General features: G+C 42.8%; 1 protein-coding gene across 1 annotated transcript; it reads left to right on the plus strand.

Moving 5' to 3' along the window:
* The first annotated feature begins 923 nt into the window (after nt 1-923).
* LOC131892560 (myeloperoxidase-like) lies at nt 924-3,041 on the plus strand. Its single transcript, XM_059242364.1, has 2 exons — nt 924-1,031; nt 1,103-3,041. Exon 2 carries the CDS (start codon nt 1,443-1,445, stop codon nt 3,039-3,041), a length of 1,599 nt encoding a protein of 532 aa, XP_059098347.1. The 5' UTR covers nt 924-1,031; nt 1,103-1,442.
* Nucleotides 3,042-13,121: the final 10,080 nt, after the last annotated feature.

Raw genomic sequence — 13,121 nt, forward strand, 5'->3', positions numbered from 1 at the left:
GCGGAGGGAAGTGGGTAAGTCTTTCGATGTCCATCCTCGAACCATTGGAAAGTATAGAACTTCATGCCAGACCAGACCAAAGGCGAGTATCTGGGATAACATGATTTATCAGAGCGCTACCAATCTCTTTTAGAGTATTTTTTGTATTTTTCTGTACTTGTGGTTCTAGGGTCGGAGGGGTGAACCTCGCTCGGCCAGCGAAGCTAGCCATCACATCATCCGTGTATACAGTAGTTCCGATATGCAGTGTCATACTCCGTATCAGATTGGTTGTTCTCCCTCTGTGGGTGTGGTTTGCGTCTAAAAGTTTCCTTAGAGAAAGGTCGGGGAGGAAATTCGAACCGTGGACCGCTCTCATGCTTGGAAACTGCGCTTACCACTACGCCAGGTGGATCGGTCATTGGAAGAATGTGCTGTTAGGAATTCTATAAGTCCCTTTCAATGAAAAGGCTAAACTCAATATGATCAAGCAATTCTTTGTGGGCAAAAATATTATAATGGATGCTGGTGTGTGTTCAAGTAGACTGTCCGCTGTCCGCCAAGCGCGTTGGGTCCAAAGGCTTTTATAAAAAACTTGCCCGCTTTATACACTAGGTGGTCTAGTGGTGACGCACGACAAGAATCAAACAAAAATTAAAGATCAAGAGTGATTAGCTAAAACCTTTGCTTGGACATGATTTAAAGCCTTCGAATTCATTTCGAGTATAAAAATCCATTTATGCAAAAACATATCTTCGTTTTCCATGATTAATGCGAAGAATCGTTTCTAAGATTCGTCAGCGAGTATAAAATGATTTGAGTTGTCTCGACAACATCAGTCTAGTAAAGTATCTGAGACCCACGAAATTGAGCGAGCTTTTGAACATGAAGGCGGCATTCTTAGTCTTGAGCCTCTGGGCAACCTTGGCCTTGGCAAATGACCTCAAAGCCGTCGTGGAAAAAGCACAGGAGGAATTAACGGAAGAGTTGCACCAAAAGGTCAAAGACGGCTTGACCACACCCGAATCAAAGAGACGAAAATTCACTCCAGGGTAAGGTCCTGAAGCATGTCCAATGGTAAAAAAGGCCATCAAAATCCATGTTTTGTTCATCTTTGATCCAGATCCCGGGCCATGAAAGACTTAAACTCTTTGGTGGGCAAGAGTGTGGCTATTCTCGAGCAAGAGGGCGTTAAGTCATCAGAAGGCTTGCCCTTGGTTATTTAGTCCTTGTCTACTCGGAGGGGTTACCCTGGGGGAGGACAAGATCCTGTCCTGGACATTTGCCGAGGAATCGGCCCCGACTGCGAAGAGCAGGAAAACCGACCTTTTAGGACTTTTAATGGGACTTGCAACAACTTGAGGAACTCACTTTGGGGCTCGATCCTGACCCCTTTCACCAGGTGGGCTACTCCGGCATATCAAAATGGGATTGACACTCCCCGAGGAGGTATTGCTCCATTCATGATGGGTCGGAAGAAACGTTCCCCCCAAAGTGTGAGCGGCTTTTTAGACCCACCGCTCGTGAAAGAAGTGAGCCCCATCTTGTCCGTGCCCTGTTCAGGTTTCCCTGCTGGGGTGCTTCCAAATCCCAGGTTGGTTAGTTCAACTTTCCACCCCCACCAAGACATCCCAGATGGAATTGCCACCCACATGGTGGCCATCATGGGGCAATTTTTGGACCACGACATAACATTCACCCCTGAGGAAGAGGCGGAAGGCTGCTGTTGTGGATCGACAGAAGAAGCTTGCTTTCCAATCAAGGTCAATCGGAATGATCCCTTCTTCAACAGACACAAAGTTGGATGTCTTGATTTTACGCGGTCTATGGCATTTTGCGAACATTTCAGACGCCTACACCGAGAGCAAATTAACGGTATCACGGCCTTCGTGGACGCCTCCAACGTGTATGGATCGACTAAAGCTAGAGCAGATTCGTTGAGAGCATTTTCGAGAGGCTCGATGGAAATTTCTACCGAAGGGGGCTATGAAATGCTCCCAATTATCAACGGAACCTACCATGCAGGAGATACGCGAGCAATGGAAAATCCAGCACTAGCCTCCATGCACACTTTGTTCCTTCGGGAGCACAATCGAATTGCCGAACAACTACACAACATGGATCCCAGTTTAGATGATGAAGAGATCTACCAACGAACCAGACGCATCGTTTCGGCCGAGATGCAAAATGTGGTTTACGGAGGCTATCTCCCCATTGTGCTCGGCTCAGTGGCCATGGCTCAACATGATCTCGTTGTTTCTCCCAATCCTTCAATTTATAAACCACATCAGGACCCATCAATAAGCAATGTGTTTGCCACAGCCGCTTATCGATTCGGACACTCGATGATTCAAGGAGTTGTGAATATGGTCAACGAGGTAACCCGAGCCCTTGAAAAAAAGTACAGGCTTCAGGACAACTTTTTCAGCCCGGCCCACTACCTGTCTTTCAACGGAGCCGGCATGGAAAAGATTCTTGGAGGATTGGTCAACCAACAAGCCCAAACCTCAGACCGATTTGTCATCAATGATGTCACCAACCATCTCTTCCCAGAACACGGGGCCTCGTTTGGCAGCGATCTCGTGGCCCGAAATATTCAACGAGGCCGTGATCACGGGTTGGCCAGCTACAATGCGTACAGAGAGCTCTGTGGGCGTAGGGCGCCATGCTCATGGGATGACAGGCCTGCCGATATTTCTTCTTCAAACTGGCGAACTTTGAAGGAACTGTACAACCATCCTAACGATATTGATGTCTTTGTTGGTGGCTTGGCCGAAAGACCCAGCCAAGATGGGCTCACAGGTCACACATTCCAATGCATCAAAAGCAAGCAATTCCAATTCCTGAAGTACGGCGATCGCTACTTCTTCACCCATGCCAATCAAGCTGGATCCTTTAAACAGGGGCAAATGTTAAATTTGCTTCAGCGCACGCTAGGAGACATTATTTGCGATAATACGCAGATTAAGACTGTTCGAAAGGACGTGTTCGATGCCACCTCCCCGTTGCAAAGTTGTACAGATAGAAACCAGCTTGAAATCGGGCTATTCGAGGGGTTGTAAAATAGCTTTATCAAGCGCAAATTCTTCAATCTGACATTGGCCACTAAACATGTAACGTAACTGAATTCGTTATCGAATAAATAAACTGTATAACCCAGACAATTTGTGTATATATGTTCTGGTCGATGAAGAAACTAGGATATTTGGACCACATTCAGGGGGAAGAAAAAGCTCGATTAGGGGCTAATGCCCTGAAAGCTATTGAAATCAATCCCCAATGTAATCGACGGCATATTCCGTGTATTTTCATAATCAACCTAAGAGGAAAATTTCCATCGGACATTGTTTGGCATATTCCAAGCACCTCAAGGGAGGAAAATGAAGGATGAGGTCGATCTGCTCAAATGTAGGCTTCAGCAATGGCAGACGCCGAGATCACGTCCTCATGTTTGACACCAGGGTGAGCTAGGGAGGAGATGTCCCAACAAAGCTCAAAGCTGCATGGCATAGATCTGCAGCCACGGGTAAAAGAAAACGCCTTGCACAAGCACCTAGCCATGTCTCACTTTCTTTTTCTCACGCATTGAGGTCTACATTACGAGACCACCGGAACCCGATATTGATGGAAAGTTTCACAAAGCCTTTCCTAACGTCAAGCAATTTGCCAACGGTTTTTTGAGATTGACCAGATTTAGGGGAAGATTTTAGAAGTTTTAGGAACACAATTTCCACATTAGCTATCTTTTGGCTTGTTTAATGATTAGTAGCTGTTTTAGATTGTCAATCTAGCCTCTTGTACTTCAAACTAGAACTGTGTTATGATGGAACTGAAGCTAGGATCAATTCCGGTTCTAAGAATTGACTACTCTATTTTTCATCAATACGGGATTACAATTCGATAGTGCGTTCATGAATTAGATACTAATTAGTACAGTGTCAAATGGTAATGACCTAACAAACTGGTACTCCAACAATTCCCGAGTCTGGGGTTTTTGCGTGGAGATGATTGGGTCATCCTGGGTTTCTAGGTACTCTCCACCCACGCGCCCTCTGACTCCCAAATAATCTCTGACGTGTGCCATCATGTTATATTCGCAAAATCTGGTCACCTCCTTACGACCCCTAGTGCTCTAATCGAAACCATCGCCGCCAACAATTTCATCAGCCACAAAATTCCGGGAATTGACCGGAATCTCTCAAGGTGTATGGACAAGCGGGGTACAAGCATGTCAGTTCTAAAGGCACCATTATGTACTTATATTGAGTAAATATATATTCTGAGGTTTTGTTATCATCATTCGTGTCCGAACTTTTCACAAGCACTAGTTACAAATACCTTGACAGCTCTCAGAGATGGAGAGCACCTAATTCATGGGTTTCAGTTTCTTCAAAATGTGGTCACAATCCTAGTCTAAATGCGTCTATCAAAGTCGACCTCTACTCAAGAGTCTAACTAGTGATTTCTGCTCCAAGAGTGATGAACTTTAAATACAGTTGAACAGTGTAGCCACATGGCGGTTTGGCCCGCCAGATTTTGCTACTTCTGGCGATTTCAATTGCTGTCTGGCGGTGAGATTTTTCTTTTAGCAGGGAAGAGAAATCTGTCCGTTTTCTGGCGTTTTTTGTACTATGTGGGCGGGAAAATTTTCAACACTGACGGACAGCCTGATTTTGGTGGGTTGCTGGCGTTTTTGACTGATTTTTATAGTTTTTGGACCCCAAAATCAAGGAAATTGGCATATCCTCAGCCTTCAGGACGCTTTACAAGAATGTAACTTGTGCCTTGGGAATTCTATCTCGTCACACTTTCAGTCTCATGTGTTCCGTCCACAACTAGCTATGGTCGAAAATCCTAACTATTGATTCCCATAGTGAACGAAACCCTGGAGTACCCTTGACCCAAGCACTAGGCGTAATTACCTTGATAACTCTCTGAGATGGAGAACACCTAGTGAATGGGCTTAAATTTCTCAGACCTATCTTCAGGTATCTTCGGGCATATAATCTTAAAATGTGACTTTGGAGACAAGTTGACTGCAGGTTATCCCCGCTTGCACTTGTGGTCACTCTCCAAGTCAAGAAGTTTTTTATAAGGAGATCACTACCTCAAATGGTCTAACACCTCACTAGCTGGAAATTAATGATGAACAACCTCACACAATTAGTTTTCCACTTTATTACCTAACCTATATGCTTTGGGCATAAAAATGACTCAGCTGTCTAGCTCCGGCAAAAAGGGTAAGGTAGGACGGGGTAAACAAGTAAACAACCAAGGAATAATCTTACGAAGGGGTTTATGAATACTTCGGCTTTCCATAAAATGGGGCTCTTGGGACAAACTCTCTGGCTGAGATGGATTTGCAGGTATCAACGAATCTTGCCCAGCAAATAATCCTCAATGATGCTCCCTGGATCCTCAGTGACGCCTTTTCGAAGATCTTCTATTGCTCCTTGAATCCCGGCACCTCTCGTGGCTGATAGCAACTTCCTGCAACGACTTTTTCGATGAGAGACTCCGTTGGTCAAGGATAGTTTTGTGACTGCCCTGGCTTGGGATTTTTGCCTAGCAAGAAAGTTCATCATCTGTCCATTGTGGTCGGGGATATTTTTACGACGCTCTTATTTGTCTTGAGTTAGTTAGACTGAGGTCGTCAGACCGTTGGTAACCCAACGTCGGTATAGATGGCCATCAATCTTTTCCTGGAGTCCACGATGTACGAGTAGGCTTGGCTTTTTTTTCTTCCAGAGATCTCTTTGTTGTCGGTTCAAGGTCCGGGTTGAGACACTTTCTCCTTAAGTTGTGATGAGGGTTCTTACCAAGCTATTCCGTGTTTCTGTTGCATACATACATCTCAATGATTTCCCAATTTCAAAGTGCACCGAACATCATGCAACCATTTATTTACAATACAGCACACTTTTAGGCACAAATTGGGACGCGTGTATTTTGAATCATGTGTCACTTGTATGGGCATCAATTCATTTCTCAAGAAATTACATAGCTGGTTTAGTGCAGATAGAATACTTACATTGCTCTTTCAATACAGGATTCACAGCTGGTGTTATCAATTTCACAAGCTATCAAAATCTATTGTTCTGACGGTTACCTTCTCGATAAATGCAATAGATTTGGCACAATTTTGGACAAAACTGGCACTGCATTTGTTTACTGAATTCAAGGTATGGTCAAGTTATCACAATTTTCACTTGTTTCAGTTTTAGACAAACTTACGTATTTGATTAGTCATGGGATTTAACCTAACCTAGCCTTTCTTAACACAAGGGTCCCTAACGTCCCAAACCATACAAGGATATGTTGCAAGGGTCTTACAAAATATCCACATGTATGTGTTCCCTTTAATTCAAGATCTGAAAGAGTCCCCGCCCCATTCCCACTCTTTCAAAAACCAGACAATTGACTATTATGCATTTCAGCTGATGTCATTCATTGATATGTTTGATGTGTGAAAAACGCTTATGCACCTCTACATCCGCTGAAAACTATGAAGCTGCGTTTTTCTTCCTGAGAAGCAATGTTTCTAAGTAGTTGAATAGTAAAATCCTTACAGTACGGTAATATTTCTCCTAAGTTACACTCCATAATCTCGAACATCTGGTTATGATAGTCCGTGGTAAAAGCTAGTGTCGGTTGAGTATGACGCAAATAGTTAATGGAAGTTAAGTAAATTCAAATCAAATAGAAAAGCATCTGATTGTAGATTAAAGTGCCCTAAAATACTAAGAAGTTGGGCTTTATGAAGATCCGGTCTCTGGTCAAGATACTCGTACGTCCTTGGGAATTGATGACATAAGAACGTCCGCTATTTCAGATATTTATCTTTTTTATCCACTGGTTTCTAAACGATGCTTGGGAATGAATTCCCAGCAAGTCATGTTTGATGAAAAATTGGTCCGATAATGTGTTCGAGTTTGCCGCTCTGAAACATCCCTGAACGTAATGTAAATATGGTAACGATTGCAAAAATCTATCAAGATCGCGCTTAAAACTGAACAAAGGTTCATCTAAATCGTAGGATTGTCGAAGTGCTACTGGCAAAAGGTTTAACAGGACAGGGCCTCTGTTCAAGACAAAACCGGCTTTAAGATTTTTCAAGATCTTATTGTCCATGGAATTCAGTCGATGTCGAATGGTACAACTGACGCCTCTTCTATCGCTCAATGTGCATACAACTCCCGGGTTGTGGCAAAGGCCATGGAGGCATTTACACATGTAGATAATCATATCTCGCTCGTATCTTCTTTGAGTACTGTATAGTTCCAAGGATTTCAGCCGATCCCAATAACTTAAATGGCTCATGCCTGCAATATTTCGCTTGAAACTCCTCTGCAAGCCCCCAATACTCCTTCTACCTTCACTTTCGGAGTTGAGTTCGATTCGTCAGAAATTCTTTCAGCCACGTATGAAGATTTCCCCCAATACCTATACTAGCTAATAAGTTTATTGCTCATTTATGTTTATGTTTAGCTTTAGCAGTTTCTTTCTGATTTTGTAGTGTAGTTTTTCTAGTTCCAAATCGTTATGTGTAGTTCTTTAGTTTGATTGTATTGGTCCTTTAGAGTTAGAATTTATTGTTCATTAGTGTATTGATTTTTTTTTTGTGCAGACTTCCTTACCGCTACCGGGATTGGAATCCCAGCAGTTCAAGACGAGAAGATTATTTATTGTACTTGATTTTTATTTATATATATTATTTGATCGACCAACGAATTGAAGTTGGCTGATCTGGCTAATCCTTGAATATAAGGTTGATCCGGAATTTTAGTCAAAAACTTGTCCAAGTCTGACTTAAATCTTGCTACTGGATCAACCCCTACATAAACCCTACGAATATTTGAGGGCAGCAAATTGAACAATCAAGTAGCTCCCAGGCCTAATGGCGTGACGGTCTGTTCCTAAAACGTACTTCAAATGCCAGTTGACTCCACTCCTGCTTTAAAGTAATGAACCGATCATTAGCAAAGGAAAGATTCCATTCAATTTAAAACGCTCACGTTGCCCCAATCTATAAAGGAGGACGGCAGAAGTGTGGTCAGACCGATCTCATTTTTTTTTTTGGTTTGGTTTTTCACGGGGCTTTTCTAACCGCTACAGCGGAATTAATTCCCAATACTATTAAAATGAAAGGTTATAATTCGTCTATTTATTACCTTTCAATTTTATATTGATATTTGGTCTACCAACGAATTTGAGTTGGCAGACCGAGCTAGTCCTTGTAAGTAAGGGTTATTCTGGTATGCTATCTAAAAAATTGTCCAAGTCTGACTTGGAAAGATGCTACCGGATCAACAAGCGCCTACGTATTCCTTACGAATATCAGAGGGAAGCAAATTAAACAATGAAGGAGCCCGAGAAAAGAAGAGATGTGGACTTCATTGTTCGAACTAGCCTGGATTCTCGAAGGCTTGAAGGTGCTCTCAAAAACGCACATTAAGCCTCTACGGTCACTAGAGTTGACCCTAAACCCTGGGTTGGACAAAGCCATGGATACTTTGAAGACGTACAGTATCAGATACAATTTCGTACCTTCTCTGAACACTGTACAGTCCGAACTTTTTTAGCCTCTCCCAATTACCAGAGCTCTCTCATATCTTCAATGTTCCTAGTGAAACATCTCTGGACCTGCTCGAACTTTATCCTGCCGAACTCATTGGAGTCCAAATGGGAGAGAAGCAATATTCAAGATGTGGTGGACAATCGGCTTGCACAGAGTTAGACGGATGCTGACCTATATAACGCTGCGACCTGATCTAACGTGCGATATATCCCAACACATTTGAAAAGCCTTACCCACCTTCAACTGGATATGCTCATCGAACTTTCCATTATTTGGAGGACTACACTAGATCTTCCATAGATGAGACCTGCCTCAATATCTTTACCTCCATTATCTACGAGTGGAGTATTTAAAGGAGTTGACCCAAATGTCATTGAGCGGAATTTCATTCCGTTCAGGGGCCATATTACTCTCAGTTACCCAAGAGTAGATTCGATCTAAGTCCTTTTCAAGCTGCACTGGAATCTTGGCCATTCCTACCAGAAACTAACTTCGTATCGTCAGCATAAGAAAGAGACTGGCTATACAGAAATATAGCGGCGCAACGAATATTATAAACAAGAGGGGCCCGTAAGATCAACCCTGGGAACACCTGACATTTCATGTATACACTAGGACATAACCTTAACCAATGGTCCTTCCAGATATGTACATTTATAACCAATCTCAGAAACCTTGCCTGGTCATCCCAAATCTCATGGAGCCTGTTAACTAAAAAGCTATGATCTACCTTGCGAATGGCCTTGCAAAAGTCGAGATAAAACTACATCAACTGATTCATGGCTCTCCAGTCCAGATAACTTGCTCTATATGCTCAAGCAGTTGTGTAAGCGTCTGCTAAAATGTTTCGCCGAACACATGATGACGGATGAGGTGAATGAGGTGAGGGGAAGATATATGGAGAGAAGGTGGCGGGATTAGTTTAGGAATAGGGCAGCTCTAAAACTACGAAACTGAGTCTATCCTTTCTCTCGGCTTTTCTGCGTCCCTTCTACATGGAACGGAGGTACACCGTACATTAAAGCACGTCTTTAGTCTCATGGACTGACGGCACATGTACGGTGTTGAAAAAAGCCGAACTTGAGAAGTTTTTGACACCATTTAGGGTGCCTCAAACTGAAGCCCTTTCCTTCTTCAGGACAAGGCTGCTTTCGATATACAGGACAGACTATTTTCTCTACAATTGTATTTTCCTGCGCTTTTTCAAGAGGAGATACTACTTCAATCTCTACGTTGGTCAAATTAGTCAACTTCTGGGTGAGCTGTTCTTTAAGCAGCACCCTTGTTTTCATTGACCAGAGCAACTAAAGCCTCTATAATAAACGGCTTATTGACTATGGAAGGAGTCTTCCCAGCTAAGACCAAGGTCCAAACATTGTCTAGCCTCTTTGCGACTTTATATAAAATATCCATCATGAATGCAGGCGGAACTATCTTTGAGCAACAAAATCAAGAGACCAAGAAAAAGAAAAGAACTAAAAAGCTGTGCAATCTTGTCCTGAGATACAGGACAACAGAGCAAAATAGGATGAAATACTTCACATCAAACTAACATACAAATCAAGATGGAGATAGTAAACAAGAAGCAAGTGACAGAGAAAAGCAAGGAATCTAGAACATATGTTAAACTAGGACATCAACAAAAAACACAGAAATAACTATATCAACTAACTGGTCGAACACAAAATAAAATCAATATTTTTAAGGTTAGAGAGCCTAGTCAAAGATTTGATAGCATAGTCATCAAAGGGCTATCTGCCCATAAAGAGCTTTATTTGATGTGCATTGTCTTATTTCCAAAAAGACAGCACAAAGATCAAGGTTCTTGAGGAACTAGCTTTTGATAGGCAGGTCTCGTTCATTTCCACTGACAGAAACCTGGCTTCGACCAAGGGTCTTAGATGAAGAGGTAGCAATGGTTGCTTTCAATTTAGTTTGATGTGATAGAGTACGCCCTGACAATCCCATTTTTCGCATGGGGGCGTATGTCTATATGTTTAGAAATGACCTGCACACTAGTTCATTGTAAATGTCGAATGGAGAAGTAGAGGTCTTAGTTTGTCAACCTCCAAGGTCTTGATCTGTCCATTTAACAATTACAGTATAGGCTCTCTGTTCAGTAAGCTCGTCTTGTCAGCTCTCAAATTCATAGGAAATGGTTGGACCAGTCAGTTTGCTCAAAGGTTTTCTTTGTAGGGGACTTCAATTTTCCGGCTTAGCGTTGTAGAGTGGAGGCTAGTCCAGATGGTATATTCCCATTTCGAAATCGACGTCTCAGTCGTTCGAAAAGCTGAGGAATTCGCGATCTCGCGCAATCTCTCTCAGCATGTTGGTGTAGCCACCAGAGGAAATAGCGTTCTTGACTTGTTTTTTTTCAATGACCCTGATTTATCCAGTATGTCCATGTGAACCTTTAATCTGTCAGATCATCATTTCTGGGAGATAGGGTCGACCATTACTCAAAGCCGGCGTGCTCGAGAGTAAGACGGCCAAAACAGGTCGGTCTGGCTAAGTTCAAATTCAAAGATGATACATTGGCCGTTGATTATAGAAAGGTTAGGGGAGCTTGATCTTATTTCAATGGCTTGAAAAAGGAATCGTCCATAGATGAAGCCTTAGACAAAATGGTCCAGTTTTTTGAGGACGTCTGTTCCAGTTCTAGCAATCTCTGAATGTGTTCCACAGCGCGGGGCACATTTAAAAATTCCGAAGTATAGGAAGAAATTGTTCAAAAAAGAGTTGCAAACTAGCAAAAAGGCTCCACGAGGACTTTGAATCCAGTAGTTGTGGCTAGCCTTCAAAGAAAGTTGGATTTAATCCAGGGTAGAATTAAGGCCTCCATTGAGACAGATCAGTTGGAACAAGGAAAGTAGAGTTGTCAAGAGGTGAGGTCGAAATAATCGAAGGCGTTTTTCACTTACGCAAACTCTAAGAGAAAGATCAAAACACCCTGTAGGGTCTTTTGAGGTCGATGGGGAAGCCATTAGACAATGTAGGGACTATGGCCAACAAATACTTGGAGATCAGTTCTCTAGTGTGTTTTCAACTCCACTGAGTTCAGAAGCAACAACTCGTTGCTCTATTTGATGAGTTTGTTTGGGACTGGCAAGGCTTGTCAAGCTGAGCATTTAGATGATCTTGTAGTCACAGATCAGGATGCTTTAGAGGCCATCAGGGACTTGAGACTCTCGAGCTCCCCTGGCCCTGATGGAGTGACATCTCAGTTTCTGATTTAGATGCTCACAGGTTCTTGCTTCTGTTTTCTCGTACTTGATGCGTTGCATCTTGGACCAGGGCAAGTTCCCCTCTTCTCTGAAGTAGCTCATGTTGTTCCAATTTTCAAAGGGGGAGGTAAGTCACTCCCCAGTAACTACAGGCCAATTTCTCTTCACTTCGAATATTGCGAAGGTGTTTGAGAAGATCATGAAGTTCAAACTTGTTCATTTCTTGATATACATGAAGTCCTTCCTCCTAGCCAGCATGGGTTCCGAGCACATTTTAGCACGCTTACCCAACTGCTTGAGCATATAGAGCTCATTGAGGACTGGAGAGCCATGAATCAGTCGATGTAGTTTATCTCGACTTTGCCAAGGCCTTTGACAAGGTAGATCATGCCTTTTGGTTAACAGGCTCCATTAGATTGGATCCAAGGCAAGGTTCTCAATTGGCTAAGAAGTTTCATTTGTGGTAGGAAAAAATTAGTTAAGGTTGAGGGATCCCTTAGTGACATACATGATGTCAAGTGGGTGTCCCTCAGGGCTCCATTTTGGGTCCTCTTCTTTTCATCATCTTTTTTGCTCCGCTTCAGAAGCGTGGTAGTAGTGATGTCAGTATCTCTTCTTATGCTGATGATACAAAATTGGTTAGTTGGTAGGAATGGTCAGGATTCTGGTTGTCTGGCAAAAGTCCTAGACCAAATTTATTCCTGGGCTGCTCCGAGTAACATGGCCTTGAATGGAATGAAATTCCGTTCAATGACCTTTGGGTCGACGCCATTAGACACCCCACTATTAGATGATGAAGGTAAGGACATTGAGCAGGTCTCATCCATGAAGGATTTAGGTGTAGTCCTCCAAGATAATGGAAAGTTGATTGAGCATATCCAGTTGAAAGTTGGTAAAGCTTTTCAAACATGTGGTTGGATATATCGCACGTTTAAGTCCAGAGATAGTGTCACGATGCTAACTCTGTACAAGTCGATTGTTCAGCCGCATCTTGAATATGCCTCTCCCATTTGGCTCCAATTAGTTCAGCAGGTTTGCAAAAGCTCGAGCAGCGCAAAGATGTTTTACTAGGAACATTGAAGATATGAGAAAGCTCTCTCGTATTGGAGAGGTTAGAACGGTTGGGATTGTACAGTACTCAGAGAAGGTACGAAAGGTATCTGATATTGTACGTTTTCAAATGCATTCATGAGCTTTGTCCCAACCCAGGATTTAGGGTCAATTGTAGTGACCGTAGAGACTTAATGTGCGTTTTGAGAGCACCTTCAAGCCCTCGAGAATCCAGACTAGTTAAAACAATGAAGTCCAACTCTCTTCTTTCTTCGGGCTCTCCTGGTTGT

The sequence above is a fragment of the Tigriopus californicus genome, chromosome 2, assembly GCF_007210705.1.
Source record: "Tigriopus californicus strain San Diego chromosome 2, Tcal_SD_v2.1, whole genome shotgun sequence".
Lineage (NCBI taxonomy): Eukaryota > Metazoa > Arthropoda > Copepoda > Harpacticoida > Harpacticidae > Tigriopus > Tigriopus californicus.

Bases quoted from the DNA above. Each gene is read 5' to 3' on its own strand.
- LOC131892560 (XM_059242364.1), top strand. From the start codon at position 1,443: ATGATGGGTCGGAAGAAACGTTCCCCCCAAAGTGTGAGCGGCTTTTTA.